The sequence below is a fragment of the Photinus pyralis genome, unplaced genomic scaffold (genome assembly GCF_008802855.1).
Source record: "Photinus pyralis isolate 1611_PpyrPB1 unplaced genomic scaffold, Ppyr1.3 Ppyr1.4_LG6, whole genome shotgun sequence".
In the NCBI taxonomy this organism is placed as follows: domain Eukaryota; kingdom Metazoa; phylum Arthropoda; class Insecta; order Coleoptera; family Lampyridae; genus Photinus; species Photinus pyralis.
The window spans coordinates 41593322-41619449 of NW_022170663.1; the positions used below are offsets into that span (position 1 = coordinate 41593322).

The following is a 26128-nucleotide window of genomic DNA, read 5'->3' on the forward strand; positions in this document are numbered from 1 at the left end:
TTTTGTGTGTTAATAGATGTGTCTTTAAACTAGATTTATAATTGGTTGCGAAGTCACACTGATCACATTGTATATTCTTGAACGCCCTGTGTTTTAGCAAATGATATTTAAAATGGGTACTATTATGGGTTGCATAGTCACACTGGACACACTTAAAATCTTTACATGTCTTATGTGTTAACATATGTGTCTTCAAACTAAATTTATAATTGGTTGTGAAGTCACACTGGGAACACTTTATATCCTTAGAAGTCTTATGTGTTATCAAATGATTTTTAAAGAAAGCACTATTATTGGTTCCATAATCACACTGTAAACATTTAAAATCTTTAGATGGTTTATGTGCCAAAATATGTTTCTTTAAACTAGATTTGTAATTCGTTGAGAAATCACACTGTGCACATTTTAGATACTTGGAAGTCCTGTGTGTTAACATATGACTTTTTAAGCATACTTCTTTATTTGTTGCATAATCACACTGATTACACTTTAAATCTTTAGACGATTTGTGTTTTAACATATGGATCGTTAAATTGTATTTGTAATTGGTTGCAAAGTCACAATGGGCACATTTTACATCCTTAAAGTTATTATGTGTTAGCAGATGCCTTTTGAAATTGGTACTATTATTGGTTCCATACTGACACTGGGCACATTTGAAAGCTTTAGACATCTTGTGTGTTAATAGATGTCTAATTAAACTACATCTATACTTAGTTTCATAGTTACACTGGGCACATTTTAAACCCTTGACTGTCTTATCTGTCAACACATGCACTTTTAAAGTGGGCTTTAAATCTTTCTCTTTCTTATGAGTTAACATATGAGTCTTTAAACTAGATTTATAATTGGTAGCGAAGTCACAATGGGCACATTTTATATGCTTTGGAGTTTTGTGTGTTACCACATGATTTTTAAAATGTACACTATAGTTAGTTCCAAAATCACATTGAGCACATTTAAAATCTTTTGAAGGCTTATGTGTTAACATATGTGTCTTTAAGCAAGATTTATAATTAGTTGCAAAGTAACAGTGGGCGCACTTATAATCTTTAGACGTCTTATGCGTTAACATGTGGTTTTTTAAAGTAGATTTAAAATTGGTTTCAAAGCCACACTGTGCACATTTTATCTCCTTGATAGTCGGTGAAATATTTTCTTGATATTTATGCACGATCTTTCCAAAAACTTCATCCCCCTGCTGCAATTCATTGTGACCGTCAATGGGATAATTTGCACTGATTGTAATCAGATTAGATTCCTGCTTTACAGTTGCAGTGACTTCATTAGTAAGAAAAATCTTTTCCTCAAGATATGTGGTTACTTCTTCTTCTTGTTTCGGTTCCACTTTAATAATTGCAGCCATCTTCACCTATACTTATAGGAGACGCTCTAAGAAAAGCAGATCAAAACAAAGTGCAATTTTCGATCAAGCAAATAATAATAATCATATACACTAATAATACCAGGAACTTTCTGCGTTGTAGTTGGTAATCGTAACTAACACACTTGTACAGGGCTGGACTGGGCCATCGGGCGGTGGGGTTATCGCCTCAATATGCCGGGGGTATCACAACCGGGAAGCAGCACGGTAGACTCCCGAATGGGCCGCTCAGCCGGAACGTGTGTCTATGCATCACAAAAGTCACACCCTGTTCTGTCTGTGTTGTGAGTTTTAAGTTTGAATAAGAAAATTAACTTTTTTCCCTTATATTGGGAGGTCTGGCGAAGTAGTGGGCCGATTTAACAAAATCGTCCGGGCCGTTTGGTTGGTCTAGTACGGCCAAGCGCATGTTCCAATTGAATTAGTGTGCATTATACAGAGCGTAAAAAAAATAATGTCGAGCATGAAGACTTCTTCAAATAGTGCAAGTTCTGCAACTGTACTACTATACTGTTGATAGCCGTTATAATAGAGCCGTAGGGATAAATGGACGAACGGACAACAGAATCCCAATAACTCATTTTTTTATCTTTGGAAATACGATATTTTTTTCATTAAATTAACAAACAATCCTTGTTCCTTTCAGCATTTACCGTCAAACAAGCCTTTGCCGGGGGTGAAATTATTAGCGCGCACTGATATCTAAAATAGTGCTAGACCTAAGATAGTCAAACAAACCTAAACAATCCAGTAAACTACGTGATTTCATAGGTTCAGAAACATCGTTGTCAATATTAGGACCAGTAACATTTTTAAATTAAAAGAATGCTCATTTAATATTTCACTGTTGACATATTTATTGTGTTAATTCAATTTTAAAAGCACCATTTATGACTTGTTCACATACAACTATCTTAGCACACTCTGAGAACTTTGTACCATCTTTGGGAATTTTTTTTATGTGTGACATACGCCTCACCTATAGTGCGTTCAAACCTCCAAATTCAGTATGGGCCTTATGGGAATACAATGCTTGCTTGCCAAACTTATTTAACCGCTATATTACTGCGCCGCTTATAATACCGCCGTAGCAGACACAGATTCTAACCTCAAAATAAACAAAAATACTAATATGAACTAAATGCGTTTTTATTAAAAGATCATTCGGTAAATTAGACTGAAAATGCAATAAGTAATAAAACAAATAGATACCTATACACCAGGTAATTAAGTTATAATGTTCTACTTTTAATTACAACTAAAATAACAATTACAGGTACTACGTTCCGAACAGCATAAAGCTTTGCTCGCTTCTTTCACAGTCGCACTAATGTTCATTATTGCTTTAAAGTAATTAAGTACATTCAAAATGAGGCACTTCTCCTTACGACTAAAATGATTTACTGAATGCTGTTTAATATTCGCATTAGAAGGGCCCATACTGAATTTGGAGATTTGAACGCTGTATAGGGAGTCTATCAAGCACACACTGAAAACGTTGACTTACCCTATACTTACCGTTGGCAACTCTGGCAAAAACTGCAAGCAGAGCCACTAACCTTTCAAGTCGAAACGATGGACGTTTCGCGGCACTTTTGAATTTGGATGGCAGTCGGCTCAACATTGATGGTACGAATGAACTCCTACGTTGTGTAATCGGTTCTTATATGTGTTGGGACGTGAGGCATAATCGGGAAGGGAATTAAATAAAAGACAGAACTTTTGTGCGTAAGAAATGGCAAGATCAAATAAATATATTAACGCACACAAGACCATGCCAGGGAAACCTTCTACGGGACTAAAACCCTGGCATAGGCCACACAAATACATGAACTAAATCACCTACAGTAATAAAATGCAAGAGAAAATACACATAAATAAAACATCTCAAATGGTATGATAAAAATCAGATAATCAAATCAAATGGAATTAAACAAATTCATAAAAACAAAATACACAAGACATCATAAATGCAGTGGAAAATATGATAAATCAATTCAGTATAACAACACATTAAAATACCTGTACAATCAATTGAGATAACACCACCATACAGAGCATATATTTTTGTTTCAGATGTAAAGGTGTGTTGCCTAACCATCAGGGTGGATTATCACAGTACTTTAGGAATAACTCTCTGTACACTTTTTGTGAACTGGCCACCCTTTTTGGTGACCTCGTTCATAGTTTCAATCATATATCTCTATCATCAAATATCAAATTTTGACTTGAATAAAATGTGGCAGTATTATAGAAACGATCACAATCATGAAAAATATATTGATTAAAAATTTTTGCAATGTAATTTGCATCTTCAGTTAATCTTTTATACTATTTCCCTCACGATATATTCCTTGGAAATATTTTATTTGTGGGTTCAAAACTGATTGTGTAATTTTACTTCCTGATGTGTTGTAACAGATGTTTCTTTAAACTATATTTACGATTGGTTCCATAGTCACAATGGATACATTTTAAACCTTTAGACGTTTCGTGTGTCAACAGGTGCACCTTTAAATTATATTTATAATTGGTTGCGAAGTTGCACTGGCCACATTTTATATCCTTAGAAGTCCTGTGTGTTACCAGATGACTTTTAAAAGAGGTATTATTATTGGTTGCATAATCACACTGGATACACTTTAAATCTTTAGACGTCCTGTGTGTTAACAGATGTCTAATTAAACTATATTTATACTTAGTCGCATAGTCACACTGGTCACATTTTATATACTTGAAAGTCTTTAAATCTTCAGTCGTCTTATGTGTAAACATATGTTTCTTTAAATACGCACTATTATTGGTTGCAAAATCACATTGGGCACACTTTAAATCTTTAGAGGTCTTATGCGTTAACACATGTGTCTTTAAACTAGATTTATAATTGGTTGCGAAGTCACACTGAGCACATTTCATACCCTTAGAAGTCTTGTGTGTTACCAGATGACTTTTAAAATATGTTATATTATTGGTTGCATACTCACACTGGGCACATTTTAAACTTTTGGACGGCTTGTGTGTTAACATATGTCTCATTAAACTAGATTTATAATTAGTTGCATAATCACACTGGACACATTTTATATCCTTGAAAGTATTATGTGTTACCACATGATTTTTAAAATACACTCCATTATTAGTTGTATAATCACACTGGGCACACTTAAAATCTTTAGAATTTTTATGAGTTAAGAGATGTGCCTTTAAATTATTTTTATAATTGGTTGCATAGTCACATTGAGCACATTTGATATCCTTGTAAGTCCTGTGTGTTAAGAGATGGCTTTTAAAACATTTGCTATTATTGGTTGCATAATCACACTGGGTACACTTTAAATCTTTCGTTGTCTTGTGGTTTAACAGATGTATCTTTAAACTTGTTTTACAATTGGTTGCATAGTCACAGTGAGCACACTTAAAATCTTTAGACGTCTTGTGTGTTAAGAGATGCGACTTTAAATTAGATTTATAATTAGTTGTGTAGGTACATTGGGCACACTTAAAATCTTTTGAAGGTTTGTGTATTCGCAAACGAGTTTTAAACTTGGACTTGTAATTATTTTGCAGCTTATTTTCTTGATATTTAACCAAGATTTTTCCAAAAATTGCACCTTCTTGATCCAATTCATTACAATAATTTGCATTGATCGTAATCACCTTAGATTCCTGCTTTATGATTGTGAAGGAATCATTAGTACGAAAAACCTTGTCGTCAAGGTATGTACTTATTTCTTCTTCTTGTTTCGGTTCCACTTTAACAATTGCAGACATCTTCACCTATAGGAGGCGCTCTAAAATAACAGATCAAAGGAAGTTGAATTAATTGGGTTGTTCAATCAAATACTTGGAAAGTGTCTCGTGTAATCAATTTTCGGTCAAGTAAAGAATTAACTATCGGCATATATGCCCTCACGTACCCTAACCATTGAATTGTATTCTTGCCATAGACATATGAGGATACATATGTCTATGGTTCTTGCTTGTGCCTCGTTAAAGCCCATCACACAATGAAAAAAATAAGGAAGAAATATGAAATAAGGAATAAGAAATAGTGACGCCGTAAATGCAAAACACAACAAACAAATAAGCAACAGACTATTAGCCAATCAGCTGTTTGGATTTATGACGTGCTTTACCGAATGCTTCCTAACCTCATTGTTATTATTACACAGCTGGTAAGTTGTCCAAACTTGAATTTTTTCGATTGTAATTAAATTGCTGATAAAGTTACAAGTGAATAATTATTATTCATTCATGGCAGAATGGAGCACTATTATTCCTGTGATATAATGGAAGAAAATCTCAATACACAAGACCTAGAAGTACCTACTGATGGAAAAGAACGAGATGAACTATTAATTGAATTGATTAGAACACATCCTTGTGTATACAATAAGGCATTGAAAGAATACAAAGACTCCTTAATGAAGGAAAATGCTTGGCGGGAAATCGCTACAATATTAAAGAACACTGGTAAGTCTATAAAGTATCTAGACATCCTGACTTAAAGTATTTGCAGTGGGTGAGGTGCAAAACCGTTGGTTGCGAATACGGCAGCGCTATTCTAAAGAGAGGAAACTGAGAGAAAGAGAAGGTAGAAGTGGAATGCCCGCTGCAAAAAGGAAGAAGTGGTTGTTGTTTGATTTGCTGTGTTTTTTAGAAGAGAATGTGGTGAAGAGGAGGTACTGATTTACCTATAATATACTTGTAATTATTATCTAATTTTTAGAACAACGGGTTATACTTCAAAAGCAGTTGGTCAACAAGTGATTGAGTGGGTAGAAGTGGAAGATTTACATGTAAGTTATTAAATTTAAGATTTTCATGTAATTGTGTGTATCGCTCCCTATCAGAGCCTACTTTCATCACTTGCTATCCATATTTCAAATATTGAAGAATTAGTTTCACCATGTAGGACTGTGGGTAATCAAGTTGTATGTTTTAAGGATCAAACCAGTTTAAGTAACAGTAGCGAAGATTCAGGTCCTTCTACTGACCGAAGTGTATCCTCACCCACCGCATGCTACACTCCACAAACGTTTACTAGGAAGCGTGCTAGTGGAAAAGATCCAATTGACGATGCCATTAGTCAGATATCGGCCGCAATTCAAACCATGAGAGACCAGGTAACTACGAGGCGTGAGACTGAAGATGACGCTGCAATATTTGGCAGATTAGTGGCTGCTGAATTACGTAAACTCTCTGAACCAAAAGCAAAAAAAATTAAACTACAAATAATAAATTGTTTATACACTAGTGAAGTTTAAATATTTAGTACTCGATTTAGTATATTATCCCTAGTTACTTTAAGATGTTCTATTAAATAAAATAACAGTAATCTTGTTGTTTGCTTATCTAAACTAATAAGTACATTACTATCTACAATTTATGTCTATGTTAACTACAAAGGTGCATTTCGACCTCTTCTTAGGTACTCATACTGCCAAGGAATTTCACCACTTGGAGTAGTTAAATATGTGGCTAGCTTGTTGCGTATTTCATACGTTTCTGTTGCAGCTCGATGTGCTCCAATTGGACCAATTGTTTGTAAAACATTCTCCTCCAGTCACCTGGAATGATCTGTCCACTCTCATCTTGTCTATCTAGTAACGTTGACGGACATAGTTGCATAGCTTCATTATCATTTTTCGCCTTCTAAAGGTTGTGCAGACATAAAGTGGCCAATATGATTTTATCTACAGACTTCGGATGCAAACAAATTAGCTTGCGAAAAATACGCCACCTCGAAACCAATATACCAAAAGCAGTTTCGATGATTCGCCTCGCACGAGTAAGCCGATAATTAAATATCCTCTTTGTGTCATCCAATTCCAGGAGATATTTGGAATTCTTCATCCCCAACAAAATACAAAGGACTTTTTAGATGTGAACCCGGTAAACTACACTCACCTGATGGAATGTTTAATTTATTGTCATATAAATTTTTTCCAAACAAAGATTTTGATAATACCCCGATATCACTTTCACTACCTAAAGCATGAGATGTATATATCCCTTTTAATACCCTGTATATTTCAACGTCGGATGCAACCGGTCAAGTAGTTGGGGATTCTGGGGGCATGAGCCACCGCCATCACCACCTGTCGATATTTTTTTCGTAATTTCCGGAGAATGTTTGGGATTTAGGGGCTTGGCGTCACTTGTTAATTGTTAAAGCTTGTTGGTGGTGGGATTATTGTATTTTGAGTTGTATTCATAGAGTTTAGCTTTGTTTTTGTGTTTGTGCGTAAGATTCAACCACTTTGTGGTGTCGGGTAAAGTATATTTTATGTAGTTTACTCTTATGTACTTATATGAATTGTGCCATTTGTTAAATCAGATATTTTCCATCTACCATTGTGCTAATATGTAATTTACAACATGCGAGGTGGTAACTAATATCCATGTGCTTGTGAAAGTCTACGATATCTCAGGTTTAGACCACGTTTAACTCAGTTACACGGTGCAGGGGGGTGTACCTATGTAGAACCTCGACTTCCGTGAAGTAGGGCATGCAATGCTAGGTGTATTTAGTTTAGGGTGACTGGTAACATTCGCGAATGCGTGTGCCTTGTTGTATGTGACTCATATCTTCCTACCGTGAGAGGGAGCTCGGACACTAGATTAGAAAGGTATTCTACAGCTAAGGCACAAAAAGGATCCGAGGGCCCTCGAACCTCCAACTTTAGGGACGAAGTGCTGCTAACCGAAGGCCGCCCTACCCACGGGCGGCGACCCATCTCTTAAGCTTAACCATCTTCAGTTTTGTGTCGTTACGTGACCGATGTCAGGGGAGTGTTACGAAGCACAGGTAGTAGTTGCGGAAGTCTGGGTTTTATATCAAGGTCATTATGTGGAAACTGAGCATAATTGGGGGCCCCACGAGCACACTGTGTATTGTCATAACTGCCTATTGTTACGTCACAACATCTATAATAGATCAGACATGTTTTTACAAACTTCACACCACTCCATTCGATAAATAATGATATGAATAACCAGTAAGGTGACTTATATAAATAAATGTATGAATGTGTTGCCCCTAACAATCTTAACTGCACTATGGGTTAATAGGCACATATGCCAGCCCAATCCCTAACAATATAACCGTGAAACAGGAGGGCAATCAAGCGAAGACGCTGGCCCAAACCTAACGAATAACCAGGTTCACCACCCAATGACTAACCAAAAAGTGAGTTGCCTTCTAGCCGCGATTAAAGGAAAGTACATGACATGTTGTGACGAATACTCTACGCATACTGTTCAAACGCACCTTGCTACTTGAATTCATTCGTTAATTAAGGTAGTGTCACATGTTCTGCTTAGGTGGTTGGTGTTTTAATTTGCTTGTGATTAGCATAGTTTGGGTTTTATTCAAGGCTAAGGTTTTTTCTCAAGTCGCGCTCTTTTTCTCTTTGGTAGTCTGATTTTGCGAGAGTGCGGCACCTTTAGGTTTTGCTTGCTTTGCTTTTAATGTACCACATCCAAATTCCCGGGTTTTCAGAATAACTTTATAATAAATAAACTCGCAGACATTACAGCGTTTTATTTGAGTGTTCCTGCTCGACTGGGTCCCGAGTAATTGTATTAGCTTCGTGTAACGTAAGGGGGCCCGACCTTAGATGATCCAATTACGTGCCATTCTTTTTTTTGAAATTTGAGCGGGAACCATGTTTTGATACTGGGATTGCAACGTTCCCACTTTGCCGTGAAATCTGTCATCTTCAGTTCGAGCCTGGGGTGGGTTAAGATCAGTATCATTATTGTTTTCTTAAGCGATCGATTTTGGGTTTTTTTTATATATACCCATCATCAGGCTATGCTAAAAATTACATGCTAATTGTTATTGTTATTCCTTATTTGTTATTTCTTATCCCTTATTTTTTCATTGTGTGATGGGCTTTAACCATCCATAAACACGTTTTGGAATAAATCTTATTTTTACTCGTAGAATAAAATAATAAAATATATACATCATTTATAAAGCACCTGTTCCAAATGAGACTAGTGACACAGCCATCGAGCCCTATACAGAGCGTAATATACAGGATGATCCATTAGAACTGTTGAATTATACCTAGTGCAAACAATTTTAATTAAATAAATCAAGCATTTTTTTAAAATTAGAAACTGGTGCTAATTGAGTAAAAAGATACGCGTGTTATTAACAACTCGCTCTAATTTTTGTAGCACCTTGATACCTCGCACTGATCACTTATCGAAAAATACTAATTTACTTCAACAGCATCTTTTGCAGCATATCGCGAGCAGCTATGTAGCCAGCTATTGTTGTCGATAAGGAGAATCTCTTCTATAATTCCTAGTGGGATCTTACCTTTCAAATATTTTAGAATTTGATTTGTCATACTCCACTGTTGCTTTTTAAACTTTTCAAACAATTGCAGATTGGTTAAAATATACAGTATCAGATAGTAGGGTCACTTCAATATCTTTTTTCTATTTCGGTGTCACAATGATGATTTTGTACAACTGTTTTCGGCCGAAAACAGTTGTACAAAGACAGTGATTATAGTCGTTTTTTTTTTGGGAACTCATCTCTTAAGTTGGCAGTTACTAGTTAGTACAAGTAGGTACTTCGTTGGGTACTTCCATGATTGAACTTCAAAATGTCAGTCTTACTACGCTGCCAACCTAAAACTTAACGGCATAAAAGTGTTCCCAACATAAAACATGTTAGTTCTAATGTTCCCTATAGTTTCTGATAATGATTTTTTTAATTAAATTAAAGCACCGAAATAGAAAAAATAGTATGAAAAACGCGTGTTACAATGCTTTATTGTAATACTCCTATCTTGCGGACACTCGTGGCTACGCTTCGCGTCGCCACTCGTGCCACAAGATAGTCGTATTACAATAGGTCGCATTGTAACACTTGTCTTTCAATATACTATTATTTAAATCAGCACATTTAAGTTTCTTCGAAACTTGATGTTTTAAAAGATGTTGTTTGAAGTTGCGCTTATCATTTGACCCATTTTATTTGCCGAAGGCCTGAATAACGCAACTGTTTAAAAGCGGAATTTATTTCTTACTCAAAGACACGGCATTATTTTCTATTACATTTTGTTACCAGAATTGATTTTGAGTAAATTTCTATATTATATGAGCCCAATTCGTTAGTTCATAAATTTTATAACAAATATGGTGTAACCATTGAACTGTATACTTGTAAAATTAAACGAACTTACCTTGTGAAGTTCAATTTTAATTATACGTATCGTTTCCTTCGATGATGATGATTTTGAGTAACGGTATAGTATCCTACTTCTGTACTTGGCTCACGATTTTTAGAGCAGAAAACTGCTAATAAACCAAACCTCTGCCTTATCGACGGTACCCCTCTACTCTCCCACAGTTACCGACATGCACGCTTCAATACTTAGTTTAGAGTCTTGTTGCCAACTTGGGGGGGAAAGGATAGTCATCTGATTATCCAAACTTGGGTCGGGAGATCATCATCGAAGGAAACGATACGTATAATTAAAATTGAACTTCACAAGGTAAGTTCGTTTAATTTTACAATTATACTATCGTTTCCTTCTTCAGATGATGATTTTGAGTAACGGTATGATGTTTAAAGTAGCAACAAGATTACAAAAGAAAATCTTTACTGGATGCCTATTTTCATACAATATCTAATTTTATTAACGAAACAATCCTCCAACCATAACTTGTATCCTTAACGAAAAAAGGTAGGTAACAAACAAAATGGTAATTTCTAATTATACTTTATATCTAACTTAATAAAACAGTAGGTAACAAATGAAATGGATATTTCTAAATATAAGGCCTTATTGGTAATACTAGTCCACATGATCTGACACACTCCCTTTTAAAATACTCATTGCAAAGGAATTAGGGTCACTAATTGGACGATTATAGAAACGTGCAAATACGTTGGAGGTATTCGACCAGCCTGCTGTACTTCTTATTAAATCTATATTAATGCCCTGCTGAAAAGCTATCGACGTAGAAACATGTCGAACACTATGGGCAGAGAAAATATTAATGTCTACCCCTGACTTCTCCAGAACCAATTTTACCCACCTGCTTAGAGTCTGTGAAGACACTTGAAGGTGGGGTTTTCGCCAGGAAATAAAAAGTCGCGTGCAGCAAGATGATCTGATATTCTTTGTCTTATTTAAATACTCAATTAATGTTGTTGCCGCACATACAGAACTGTTTTCCTTAAAAAAAGGTAAAACTAAAACTGGTTGATTTCGGTTAGGTCCCGAAGTTTTGATACGTGCAGGAATAAAAATTCTTACTCCCTCAGCATCTGCTATAATATGAGACAGTTCAATGAGTGAAAAAGTTTGCATTCTATGAGCCGTGACTAGGGCTAATAACATGATTAGTTTTAGTGACAGTTGTTCCAAGGAAATATCTTCATTTGGAAACCAGGAAGAAAGATGTTTCAATACTAATTCCGGGTTCCATAAGGTAGTGTATCTTGGCCGTGGAGGCCGAAGGGAAGCTACCCCTTTAAAGAAACGTTTAATCCTGGCATCTTCCGCTACACTCGGAGAGAAAATTACCGACAATGAAGAGCGAAAGGAATTTAAACTACCATAACCTAAACCTCTATCATACTCTGTTTGAAGGAACTTTAGAATATCCAGGACCGATTCTCGAAAAGGGGCCAAACTGTTTTGTTTGCAAAATGCCCACCATAACTTAAGACCAACTTCATACTGTTTAAGAGTTGAAGTTGCCAGTGAAGCTAACATGATCCTTGCTGTATCTTCATCTACTCCTTTTCGGTGAAACGCTTCCCGGATAAAATTGCGGCCACCAGGGAAGTCTGTTGCCATAATCTGTGTGGTCTTCTATCAACAGAAAGCAATAAGTCAATTTTTGGTGGGAGAATTATCCAGTTTGAACAAGCAAGTTTTTTAAATAGTGGGAACCAGGGTTGCATTACCCAATATGGAACTACCACAATCCCTGTAGCCCGCTCTTCTATAATTTTCTTTAGCACAGGTAAAATTAATATAAAGGGTGGAAAAGCATAGAAGAATTCTTCAGTCCAGTCCAGAGTAAAAGCATCAACTGCTAAAGCATCCGGATCATTTTTCCAGGAAACATAACGGCTACATTTAAAATTCGTTCTACTTGCAAATAAGTCCAAAGTTGGTTTCCCCAATTTTGAAATAATCTGATTATAGTAAGTCATATTTAACTCCCATTCTGTTTCCTTAACTATTCTACGGGATTCTGTATCTGCCTCTTTATTATTTTTTGATTCTATATATGAAGCAAAAATCCACAGTCTACGGATTTCGCACCACTGCCAAATCTCACGGGCTAAACTATTTAAGTGAGGATGCCTAGTGCCCCCCATACGATTTATATAGGCTATGGCGGTGATGTTGTCAATTCTTAATAAAATGTTAATCCCTTGCAAGTCAGATGCAAAATATTTAAGACCCAGAAAGGCAGCCTTTAATTCGAGGTAATTTATATGATATTCTCTTTCTGTAGCAGACCACTGACCCGCTATAGTTTCTTTCCCGCAAACTGAACCCCAACCTTTCAAACTGGAGTCCGAATATATTGTTAGCATATATGGCTTCATTTTTAAGTCCTTTTGAGAATAACAAATGTTATCTAACCACCACTGCAAGTCTAGTTTTAAATTCCTCTGAATACTTATTATCGTCTTATAACTCCCCCCTGATTTGTGTAAAGCCAAACATTTTGCTCTTTCTAGTTGTTTTAGGTATAACCACCCATATTGTGTAGCGGGGCAGACAGACACCAAGAACCCAATTACTTGTGCTAGAAAATGTATAGAGCAGCGGGACAAACTAATTAACCTGCTGCACAGAGAGATTGTTTTAAGATGTTTACTTTTCGGTAAATATAGTAACATCTTCTCAGAATTAAAACAGAATCCTAGGAAGGTGCATATTTTAGAAGGGGACGTACTCTTTTTATCATTTACAACAAACCCTAGTTTTGTTAGTAAATTTGTTGTTTGTTTTAGATTCTCCATGCACAAGGTATAAGAATCTGCAAAAACTATAAAATCATCCAAATAAACCACCGACAAAAGCCCTTTTGATCGTAGCTTTGCAACCACTGGTTTCAAAATCTTGGTAAATACAAAAGGTGCAACACTAACACCAAAACACAAACAGTTATACTCATATAACTGGTTCTGAAAATAAAATCTTAAATATTTTTTTGAATTGCTATGAATTTTTACAGAATAGTATGCCTCTTTTAGGTCCAGTGTTGCCATGTAACAATCTTTTGATAAAAGCTTTGTAACTGTACGCCTATCTTCTAGTTTGAAATGCGAGGTCGACAAAAAAGTATTAAACTTTTTCAAATTCATTACCAAGCGAAACTTTCCACCTGGTTTTTGTACCAGAAAAATGTCTGATATAAACTGATCTTTACAGGGATGACATTTACTGATTGCACCTATGTCCAGTAAGTGATTTATTTCTATCTTAATTAAATTGGTTTCACTTTCAGACCAAGGATGCTCCTTTGGAACCCTCATTTGATAAACTGGTCTATTAACTGGCAAAGAATAGCCTTGTATAGCTGATAAAACAAATCTGTCCGAAGTGACAGCTAACCACTGAGCATAACAGTTAGCGAGATATCCCGCTGTAAAACCCACCTTCTTTATTTCTGTCGTGTTGATCTGTAGAGACCCTTGTTTTGAGTCGTCGAATGCCTGTATTGTGTTGATCCTTTTCGGTACTGTTGTTGATAAAAGCTCGTCTGTCCGCCCAGTCGAGGAGGTGGCCGTCGCTTGGGCGGACTCTTGTAGTTTCCCTGGTTCTGTGAAAAGGGTTTCCTTTGTAAGGTTGGAGTCTTCTTCTGTTTTAAATCCAAACCCGAGCGCTCCATAGCCTTGGCCTCCTTTATCCTATCAGATAAATTTTTACCAAATAAAAACTCATCGCTGCGGGCTTCCAGAATAACATCCTTCAGCTCTTTCCGAAAATTCAGGTTAAGCAAACTCTTCCTCGCTTCTGACTGTTGGCAATGGAGATCTGTTAGCAGTCTACATGCATCTCCCGTTAAACCTATCCATTCTAGATACGCTCCCTCCTCTTTTTCCTCTGCTGACAATAGGGCAGTCAGGAGCTTTCCTAACGCTGCCACGCTAGCTCCGATCTGCCTTTGAACGGCTTGTAACCGTTCATCCCGCTTAATAGCAGATTCCATGGATGCTAATTTGGCTTCGGGATTTAATTTTGGCGGAGCAAGTAGAATACAATTCTCTGGGGTTGGGTATTTAGATATTAATTTCTGTCGTATTTCCTCAGAGAGGCCTGTCAACAACGTCTTTTCCCATTGGGAGGATACATCTTTGTGAATTTTTGAACCCATAATCCGTTCACCGGTCTCATCCTGTCCTAGGATGTATAAAACGTGTTTTTTTAGTGAGGTACCCTCATCTGGAATCTCAGCGAGAAGAGGATCTTCCTCTGCACCTTAAAAAAGAAGGTATTTTTGGTCGTATTGTTGTACACACAACAAAAAAGTTAGCTAAACCAAGCCCAACCATCATAATGTTCTGCACAGAACTGGCGTACGCCCTAATATAATGTAAGTTTCATACAAAACTGAGGCTATAATGACCTTTTGCACAAAAGGTCTCATATTTAAGTACACACTTAAATATAAGTAAAACTGTTGGATTCTGGTAACCCTACCTTCTGTATTATCTTCTAAAAGAAAATTTTCGTCATTAGGAAAATTAGTTTCGACTCTAACATCGGAGTCGCCATTTTCTTTGTCAACAGGTGATTCATCCAAATCCGAGTTGTACGTCTTCCTCTTTTTAATTTTCTTCTTTAATTTCTTAAGTTTTCGACGCAATCTTAAAACTTCCTCGTCCTCAGAAGACGACGAAGAAAAAGATGATTCGTTTTCCACTGATTTTCTTTTGTTATTTCCCATAATAAACACACAATAAATTTTTACGTAGTGAGCGAAAAGCACGAAATAAGAAAAGTATTGAAGCGTGCATGTCGGTAACTGTGGGAGAGTAGAGGGGTACCGTCGATAAGGCAGAGGTTTGGTTTATTAGCAGTTTTCTGCTCTAAAAATCGTGAGCCAAGTACAGAAGTAGGATACTATACCGTTACTCAAAATCATCATCTGAAGAAGGAAACGATAGTATAATTTGTAACTGGAATGGCATCGCTATCCAAAATCGCGTGCCGCCTAACGTAAGCTGTGGTAGGTATGCTCATCCTTGTCTGGCACGTTATTCGTATAATAATCCTTGTCTGGCACGTTGATTTGTAAAACGCATAAACGCCACGTGCGTGGAACACGATGAGGTATACGTACTTCTACCCATCTCTCTCGTTACGTGGCCCTTGCAAGAATTGTTTACAGGCGATGCCGTTCCTGTTACGGAGTATTTAGTTCAATGTTACAAACTGATTTGGCAACGCTGTATTGAAGTTGAGAGTCCCTACTCCCTAGCTGCTTCACCTTTCACGTGTAATTTAAAGAACCTGTTTGAGATATGATAGATTTTTAATATTTTAGGTAAGTATCTCCCTTTTTCTTATATTTATTTTTGCATTAAAGTTTCTAAAGAAAGAAGCAAAGCTCAAAATAAACGTATATTTCACTGAAGTTAACACAGATACAACTTCCATTTAGGATTAGATTTTGTTTGATTACTGAATTAAAATTCCAGGACTACCAGAGGTTACTTACTTTTTTTATAACGTTTTAGTACCTTTCGCATCTGCACCTGTAAATTGGCTATCAGCGCAATCAAGCAAATATGCATATTATCCGTTGCATCAGATTTTCAAGTGTCGGAAATTGCAGTTGTGTGTAACCAATTAACCAAGGCGACATAGCAAATGGCATGGAATTAAAGTTTTTTTTATTACAACCAAATAATTACTGGTGGTGTATGTAACTCTCATTCTGTTACTCAGAAAGTATGTAATGCCTTGTTGCCCTGGGATCTCCCTCTTTATTTAATATCTCAGTTGATTTTTAACAGATTTATTAATCATTTTTGTTAATTATTAGATATGAATGGAGGTAATGACACAGTACTCATCAAAATTGAACCAAAACAAGAAGAAGAAATCCATTCCTTCCTTCAGGGACACATTTCACTAAGCAACGAAGTTTTTGTAAAAATAAAGGACGAAATTACTATTAGTACACCATGTTCTAAATCCCTTTATAATGAAGAAGTACAGCAATACTCTGACTTTCAGCATCACCTTCTAACTCTGTGTAAAACAGAGTCTAAAGATTTTAAATGTGCTGATTGTGATTATGGGACAAATAATAAACACCTCTTCAAACGGCATCTTTTAACGCATAAAGTTTCTAAGGATTTTAAATGTGCTACTTGTGATTATGGGACAAATAATAAACACCTCTTGAAACGGCATCTTTTAAAACATAAAGTTTCTAAGGATTTTAAATGTGTTGTTTGTTATTATAGCACAAATGATAAATGCGTCTACAAACAACATCTTTTAATACATAAAGTTTCTAAAGATTTTAAGTGTTCTGATTGTGATTACGAGACAAATTATAAAAGCAACTTCAAACAACATCTTTTAAAACATAAAGTTTCTACGGATTTTAAATGTACTGATTGTGATTATGGAACAAATAATAAACACCTCTTCAAACGGCATCTTTTAACGCATAAAGTTTCTAAGGATTTCAAATGTGCTACTTGTGATTATGGTACAAATTATAAACACCTGTTCAAACGACATCTTTTAAAACATAAAGTTTCTAAGGATTTTAAATGCGATTATTGTGATTATGGCACAAATGATAAATGCGTCTACAAACAACATCTTTTAATACATAAAGATTCTAAAGATTTTAAATGTGCTGATTGTGATTATGAAACAAATTATAAAAGCAACTTTAAACAACATCTTTTAACACATAAACTTGCTAAAGATTTGAAATGCGCTACTTGTGATTATGGGACAAACAATAAACACCTCTTCAAACGACATCTTTTAATACATAGAGTGTTGAAGGATTTTAAATGTGCTAATTGTGATTATGGGACAAATGATAAACGCAACTTCAAACAACATCTTTTAATACATAAAGCTTCTAAAGAATTTAAATGTGGTGATTGTGATTATGGGACAAATAATCAACTTGTCTTCAAACAACATCTTTTAATACATAAAGTTTCAAAAGATTTCAAATGTGGTGAATGTGCTTATGGGACAAATCGTAAACACCACTTCAAGCAACATCTTTTATCACATAGAGCTTCTAAGGATTTTAAATGTGCTACTTGTGATTATGGGACAAATGATAAACACAATTTCAAACGACATCTTTTAAAACATAAAGTTTCTAAGGATTTTAAATGTGCCGATTGTGATTATGGCACAAATGTTAAATCCGACTACAAACGGCATATTTTAAAACATAAAGTGTCTGTGGACTTTAAATGTGCTACTTGTGATTATGGAACAAATCATAAATACTCCTTCAAAATGCACCTTTTAAAACATAGTGTTTCTAAGCATTTTAAATGTGCTAATTGTGACTATGAGACAAATTATAAATCCCATCTCAAACAACATCTTTTAAAACATTGAGTTTCTAAGGATTTTAAATGTGCTAATTGTGATTTTCGGACAAATATTAAAACCCAACTTAAACAGCACCTTTTATTGTTTAATGTTTAAAGCTTTAGACCCTTTAGTTTTTAATGTGCTCATTGTGATTATGAGATAAATAATGGATCGGACTTTGAGCAACAGCTTTGGGGATACATAAGAAGTCATTCTCTTAAAATCACAGGTGCTCTTGGGCTTATCTCATGGAAAGAAAGAAAGGGTCCTGAAACAGCACACTGCTAATTAGCTACTACAATTATGTTACACCATAAATACATTGAAGATTGTACCATCATAAAAATAATTTACAAAATGCATTATAAGTATATATAGATTACAATAAATATAATGCCTTGATTTGTGCCTAGCAGTCATAATATACGAGATACCGCAAATGGAATAACTTTTCGTTATCGTGCACACGGCAGACAGGCAGACAAATATCAAACTACATTGTATTCTATACCTTTCTCTTTTGATTACAAAGGAAATCTCAAATTCGTCAAATTACCATCTGTCGCACTAAAATGCCCGTTTGCACCGACAAATTTAAGCGGAGCTTAGCTTAAGCGTCCCTTAAAATCCATGGCAACCATTGTCTCAATAATCGTTGCCATGGATTTTAAGGGACGCTTAAGCTAAGCTTCGCTTAAATTTGTCGGTGCAAACGGGCATAAAGCACCTTTTAGGGACGAGATTTACACACAGATTTGGCAACGCTGCATTTCAGTTGAGTGTAACTGTTTTCACGTTCCATTTAAAGAACAATAATGTTATTCCGTGGTTTAATAAATTATAGATTTTAATTGAAAAAATTTAAATAGATTTTAAACATTGCGGTCCCTACAAAATGAACTATAGCTGTTTGTTGGCGATGCAGCGGGTTCTTCTAGCGGTTTAAAGCGTTTTCATTCGTGACGTAATAAAGTTGTCAGTTGCGAGAATGCACCGATTCGATTCGAACAACTTTGTAAAGAAATCCGCTGTATGAATTTCATTCTGGCAACGTGATTTATTTGTTAAAACACGAGGGTGTTTTTTGGATTCTTCAGCTGCTCGTTAAATTTCTAATGCGCAGACAAGTTTCAAATCGCCGTCCCATTGCGGTTCAATGGTTTTAAACACTGCATTTACGACGTCATTGATCTTCCGCGAGAATGCGCTGTTTAACATTGCTTCAGCTGCGTCGCTCAAGAAACAGCTATTTGACAACGCTGCATTTAAGACTAAGTTGAGAGTAGCTATCTTCACGTGCCAAATAAAGAAAATGTAATCCAGGCATTGAATTTATAATTATAGTTATAAAATGTCCTAAGGTAAGTACCTATTTCTTTACATTTCCTCTTACATTAAAGTATTTAAACAAAAGTGCAAATCCCAAAATAAACGTATATTTCAATGAAGTTAACACAGGTAAAACTGAGTATATTTTGTTTGATTATTGAATTGCTATTGGAAGAATGAGAAAGTTTGTCCAAGATCTGAGGACGACCAGAGGTTACTTACTTTTTTAAATAATATTTTCGTACCCTTCGCACATGGCACCTGGAAATTGCCCATTGGCACAAGCTAATAAGTTTGCGTATGTTCCCTGTCCATATACTAACACTATTCTTACCTATTCAACAAAAAACGTCTGATTTCCCTGAGATCTCTCTCTGTATAATACCACTTTGATAAACAAAACAACTTTTTAACACATTTATTTATAACATTTTTGTTAGGTATGGATGGAGATAATGACACACTACTCATTAAAATTGAACCAAAAAAAGAAGAAGAAATCCATTCCTTTCTTCGGGGAAATATTTCAGTAAGCAACGAAGTTTTGGTGACAATAAAGGACGAAATTACTATTAGTACACTGAGTTCTAAATCTTGTCATAATGAGGAAGTACAGCAAAACTCGTACCTTCAGCATCACCTTCTAACTCAGTGTAAAACAGAGGCTAAAGATTTTAAATGTGCTGATTGTGATTATGGGACAAATAATAAACGTAACTTCAAACGACATCATTTAAAACATAAAATTTCTAAAGATTTTAAATGTGCTGATTGTAATTATGGGACAAATGATAAACCAAACTTCAAACAACATATTTTAAAGCATAAAGTTTCTAAGGATTTCAAATGTGCTACTTGTCATTATGGGACAAATAATAAAAACCTTCTCAACCTGCATCTTTTAAAACATAAAGTTTCTAAGGATTTTAAATGTGCTACTTGTGATTATGGAACAAATTATAAACACCTCTTCAAACGACATCTTTTAATTCATAAAGTTTCTAAAGATTTTAAATGTGCTAATTGTGATTATGAGACAAATAATAAACGCAACTTCAAACGACATCTTTTAAATCATAAAATTTGTAAAGATTTTAAATGTGTTGATTGTGATTATGGGACAAATGATAAACACAACCTCAAACAACATCTTTTGAAACATAAAGTGTCTAAGGATTATAAATGTGGTCTTTGTGATTATGGGACAAATTATAAGTATATGTTTAACCAACACCTTTTAAAACATAAAGTTTCTAAGGATTTGAAATATAGTAATTGTGATTATGAGACAAACAATAAATATATCTTTAACCAATACCGTTTACAACATTCAGTTTCTAAGTATTTTAAATGTGCTCATTGTGATTACGGAACAAATCATAAAGGCAACTACAAACAACATATTTTAAAACATAAAGATTCTAAGGATTTTAAATGTGCTCATTGTGATTATGGGACAAATGTTAAAGACAACATCAGACGACATCTTTTAAATCACAAAGTTTCTAAAGATTTTAAATGTGCTGATTGTGACTATGGAACAAATGATAAAGGTAATTTCAAACAACATCTTTTAAAACATAAGGTTTGCAAAGATTTTAAATGTGCTCTTTGTGATTACGGAACAAATGTTAAAGGCAACATCAAACGACATCTTATAAATCATAAAGTTTCAAAGGATTTTAAATGTGCTGATTGTGATTATGGGACAAATGATAAACGCAACTTCAATCAACATCTTTTAAAACATAAAGTTTCTAAAGATTTTAAATGTGCTGTTTGTGATTATGAGACAAATATTAAACGTAACTTCAAGCGACATCTTATAAATCATAAAGTTTCAAAGGATTTTAAATGTCCTGATTGTGATTATGGGACAAATGATAAACGTAATTTCAAACGACATTTTTTAAGACATACTGATTCTAAGGATTTTAAATGTACTGATTGTGATTATGTGACAAATGATAAACTTGTCTTCAAACAACATCTTCTAAACCACAACATTTTGAAAGATTTTAAATGTGCTGATTGTGATTATGGCACAAATGTTAAACGCAACTTTAAACAACATCTTTTAAATCATAAGGATGCTAAGGATTTCAAGTGTGCTGTTTGTGATTATGAAACAAATAATAAACGCAACTTCCAAAGACATCTTTCAAATCATAAAGTTTCTAAGGATTTTAAATGTGCTCATTGTGATTATGGGACTAATGACAACCGTAACTTTAAACGACATCTTTTAAAACATAAAAAAGTCTAAAGCTTTTAAATGTACTGATGGTGATTATGAGACATATGTGTTTCAACGCATAAAATAGTCTAAAATTTTTTAAACATGCCAAATGAGATTAAGAGATAAATGACTGATCCATAGATACATTAAAAATTGTTCCATTGCAAATGCATTTCACAAAATTCTGAGGTATAGCTAATTGAATTTTGTACCCATTGTTGGTTTTGTCTCTTGTTTTTTAAAGAAAAATGATAACCATATGTATGGGGACGATCGAAAGATGATGGCGGCGGTGCATGACTTTTAATAGACTTTTGTGTTAACATTGTAGGTTGTCCTGTTAAGGGATATTTTCTGTTTGACAATAAATCCTATTATTATTATTGTGTATTATATGGTTTTTATTGGTAAATAATACAACGTGACAAGACTTGCCATGCAGAGAACTGATGGTCATAGTATTCAAAGGTCAAATAAAATGAAATATCAAGCATGGGTGTCCCAAGGTAAGTGTTTGGACCTTTGAGTAAAGAAGGTATATAATAGATATTCAAAGGTCCTATATTCTGCGGTGTTGCTATAATGCGCACCGGTAAATGCCACTGTAATAATCTATCAAATCTGGAAGTATCATATAAACCAAAAATTAATTCAGAGTTATAATAGGCTAAAGCAACTCTACCCGCTAATAAACAGAAAATCAACCCTAAAAATAGAATGTACGGTCTTACTATACAAGAGCTTATTACGACCTTTAGCATTATACGCTTCACCGGTTTGGTGCAACACATCTAAAACAAATATGCAAAAACTGCAGCGATTCCAAAAAAAGGTGCTGCGTACCGCTGTCAACGCACCATGGTATATTAGGAACACCCAGCTACATTTAGAGTTAGGAGTAATGCCTATCCAAGAATATATTAATAAATGTGCCAAAAAGTTTATTACTAACTCAAGTGCGTGCAGTGGTGCGGTGTTCTATGAACTATTTCAACCAAATATCCACACCAGACTCAAACGCAGGTTACCCCAAGACGTTATTTTATCAGGCGACGAAGAAGATTAACTTATTATTGGTTAACTTTCCTAGGGACCGCTACTTAGTCTCTCTAAGTCACGATACACAGTCATACTGAATCTTATCACTGCTATGTATAACAAACTTATGATTGTTGATCTGGCAATAAATTTATTAAAAAAAAAAAATAAATAAAAATCTTATGATTGTTGATCTGGCAATAAATTTATTTAAAAAAAAAAAAAAATCTATCAAATTCTGAATGTCTAATAGTGATACGCCGCGGCCGTTTCAATACTATCGGCGATTATTATTTCCATCTAAGAAGAGTAATCATTTGAAGTGTGTTAATGAATTATGAAAGCAGTAGAAATGTTTTAATTACGTACGTCTGTGCGATAATTGAACATAACCTACACCTTGTGTACGTATATATGATATCCTAATTTTATTAATATTATTATATAAAAACGTAAAAATAGAAATAACGGTACACGCGAAATGTCAAATAACAGACGAAACATCAATGATTCATACCCAAGTACAGACGGCGCAAACAATTCCAAGGTAATGCCCTGTATATACTAACCATGGTAAATGAGTTGGCAATCTTGCTTATGAGGTTAGCTATCTTCAAGTGCTATTTAACGGTTTATTTTTAGGTAAGTATCTTTTCTTTACATTTGCATTTTTATGTATTGAACAGGTGCAAAACTCAACATAAACGTATATTTCACTTTAACTTGCCACAGGAACAACTTCCACTGAACATTAGAGTTTGTTTGATTAACTCTTTCCTTCTAAGGATTAGGTACTAAATAACTATTGGAAGAATGAAATGTGAAGTTAGCATCACAATGCCATCCTCTGAAATCCAGTATACCTACAAGCGAGGCAAAACAGGCAAACTCCTGGGAATCAAAAGTTTTTGTATTATTACAAAATAATTTACTGGTGACCTTGTGTAACTCTTATTCAACAAATCCTTGTACTCGGAAGTAATTATTGTATTGTATTATACCAAACAAGATTTTTGAAAACCATAACAGATTGTTAATACATTATTGTTGTTAGGTATGGATCAAGATAGTGATACACTGCTCATTAAAATTGAACCAAAACAAGAAGAAGCAATCCATTCTATTCAACAGACACACAATTCAGTAAGCAACGAAGCTTTCGTGGCAATAAAGGAGGAATATACCGCAGAAATTCCTATTAGTACACCATGTTTTAAATATCTTTATAATGAAGAAGTACAGCCATATGCTGACTTTCAACATCACAATTTAACTTTGTGCAAAACAGAGTCTAAAGTTTTTAAATGTACTGATTGTGATTATGGTACAAATAGTAAACGCAACTTCCAACGACATCTTTTAAAACATAAAATTTCAAACGATTTTAAATGTGCTGATTGTGATTATGGGACAAATTATAAACCCAACTTCAAACAACATCTGTTAACACATAAAGTTTCTAAGGATTTTACATGTGCTACTTGTGATTATGGGACAAATAATAAAAACCTCTTCAAACTACACCTTTTAAAACATAAAGTTTCTAAGGATCTTAAATGTGCTACTTGTGATTATGAGACAAATTATAAACACCTCTTTAAACGACACCTTTTAATACATAAAGTTTATAAGGATTTTAAATGTCCTAATTGTGGATATGGGACAAATGATAAACGCAACTTCACACGCCATCTTTTAAAGCATAAAGTTACTAAAGATTTTCAATGTGCTGATTGTGATTATGAGACAAATGATAAATCCAGCTTCAAACAACATATTTTCAAACATACAGTTTATAAGGTATTTAAATGTGCCACATGTGATTATGGCACAAATGATAAACGTAACTTCAATCGTCATCTTTTAATACATTCATTTTCTAAGGATTTTAAATGTGCTAATTGTGATTATGCGACAAACAATAAACATGTCTTTAATCGACACCTTCTAAAACATAAAATTTCCAAGGATTTTAAATGCGCTCATTGTGATTTTGGGACAAATGTTAAAGACAACATCAAACGACATCTTGCAACTCATAAAGTTTCTAAAGATTTTAAGTGTTCCATTTGTTATTATGCAACAAATGATAAACACAACCTCATACAACATTTTCTGAAACATACAGTTTCTAAGTATTTTAAATGTGCTACTTGTGATTTTGGGACAAATTATAAAAACTCCCTCAAACAACATCTTTTAAAACATAAAGTAACTAAAGATTTTAAATGTGTTGATTGTGATTACGAGACAAATGATAAACTCGTCTTCAAACAACATCTTTTAAAACATACAGTTTCTATCGATTTTAAATGTGCTCATTGTGATTACAGGACAAATAATAAACGCGTTTTCAAACTACATCTTTTAAAACATAAAGTTTCTAAGGATTATCAATGTGCTCATTGTGATTTTTGGACAAATGTTAAAGATGACATTAAACGACATCTTTTAACTCATAAAGTTTCTAAAGATTTTAAATGTGCTGTTTGTGAATATGAGACAAATGTTAAATTTACCTTCAAACGACATCTTTTAACACATAAAGTTTCTAAGGATTTTAAATGCGCTCATTGTGACTTTGGGACAAATGTTAAAGACAACATCAAACGACATCTTGTAACTCATAAAGTTTCTAAGGATTTTAAATGTGCTGTTTGTAATTATGAGACAAATGTTAAATGTAACTTCAAACGACATCTTTTAACACATAATTTTTTAAGGATTTGAATTGAGCTAGTCGTGACCTTGGGATAAATAATAAAACCTATTTTAAACAAATTTTTTTAATGTGCTAATAATAGGTGATACATTAGGTCTTATCTTCAAATCGGAGTGCTTCTGAGCTTATCTTATTAAGAGGTACAATTTTAACAACTGCAACTGTTAAAAAATCGCTGAGTTATTTCCAGCATCTTTGTTTTTCACTAGGCTCATCAGACCATGGCTTTGGGCTCGAGCATTGGAAGGTTCCTGACTCGATACACTGCTGGAGTTGGCTAACACATATTTTACATCATAGATATTTGTTCCATTATAAATATATTTCACAAAATGCATTGAGTATGTATATGTAGATTACAATAATATAAAATTTATGCAGTCGTAACATACCAGATGGGTAATGCAAATGGAATACAGTATCATTGTTAACACAAAGGTAACAGTGCTTTTAATTAACGTAGTACTCTCAAATACACACAACGTATGCATCTTAATTACCTAGTACTAGTATATACGCAACTTATACTACACATTTCGATAACTTTTTTTGAGTTTTTTCTGTTCGAATTGGTATAACCTAAACCTTTTTTCCAAAATGTTATAACTAAGACGAAATTTAGTTTTCTGTAAATCGTTGCCGTAGTATGCACATGGTTAAATCATGTACATCACTTTTAATACTGTTTATTTTGGCGCATACTGTATTTAAAAATTATAATGATTTGAAAGGTTATGTAACTGAATGCATTGTAGTAGATGAATATTTTCCATAATGAAAGAAATGTTGGATAATGCTTAAAATCGGGATTTTTTGAATTTGAA

At 34.3% G+C, this 26128-nt stretch overlaps 4 protein-coding genes across 5 annotated transcripts; 2 read left to right on the top strand and 2 right to left on the bottom strand.

Moving 5' to 3' along the window:
* Window positions 1-3367: 3367 nt before the first annotated feature.
* On the bottom strand, window positions 3368-5353 carry LOC116173430 (zinc finger protein 85-like). Its single transcript, XM_031490901.1, has 2 exons — window positions 5229-5353; window positions 3368-5175 (listed from the first exon to the last, which is right to left on the bottom strand). Exon 2 carries the CDS (start codon window positions 5153-5155, stop codon window positions 3782-3784), a length of 1374 nt encoding a protein of 457 aa, XP_031346761.1. The 5' UTR covers window positions 5156-5175; window positions 5229-5353; the 3' UTR covers window positions 3368-3781.
* Window positions 5354-5428: 75 nt separating this feature from the next.
* Window positions 5429-6696, top strand: LOC116173431. Of its 2 annotated transcripts, none has more exons than XM_031490904.1 (5): window positions 5429-5559; window positions 5646-5857; window positions 5904-6066; window positions 6114-6183; window positions 6331-6696. In XM_031490904.1, exons 2-5 carry the CDS (start codon window positions 5647-5649, stop codon window positions 6649-6651), a joined length of 765 nt encoding a protein of 254 aa, XP_031346764.1. In that variant the 5' UTR covers window positions 5429-5559; window position 5646; the 3' UTR covers window positions 6652-6696. The 2 variants fall into 2 exon arrangements, with proteins under 2 accessions (XP_031346764.1, XP_031346762.1); XM_031490902.1 differs by having other exon boundaries at window positions 5453-5559; window positions 5612-5857.
* Window positions 6697-14047: 7351 nt separating this feature from the next.
* On the bottom strand, window positions 14048-15427 carry LOC116174650. Its single transcript, XM_031492591.1, has 2 exons — window positions 15088-15427; window positions 14048-14865 (listed from the first exon to the last, which is right to left on the bottom strand). The coding sequence occupies exons 1-2, from the start codon at window positions 15332-15334 to the stop codon at window positions 14048-14050; spliced, it is 1065 nt and encodes a 354-aa protein (XP_031348451.1). The 5' UTR covers window positions 15335-15427.
* A 4923-nt stretch (window positions 15428-20350) lies between these two features.
* LOC116174221 (zinc finger autosomal protein-like) lies at window positions 20351-21934 on the top strand (the record flags this gene model as incomplete). Its single annotated transcript, XM_031492115.1, has 1 exon — window positions 20351-21934. A coding segment is annotated over one exon (1221 nt), but the record flags the coding sequence as incomplete, so codon positions are not given.
* Window positions 21935-26128: the final 4194 nt, after the last annotated feature.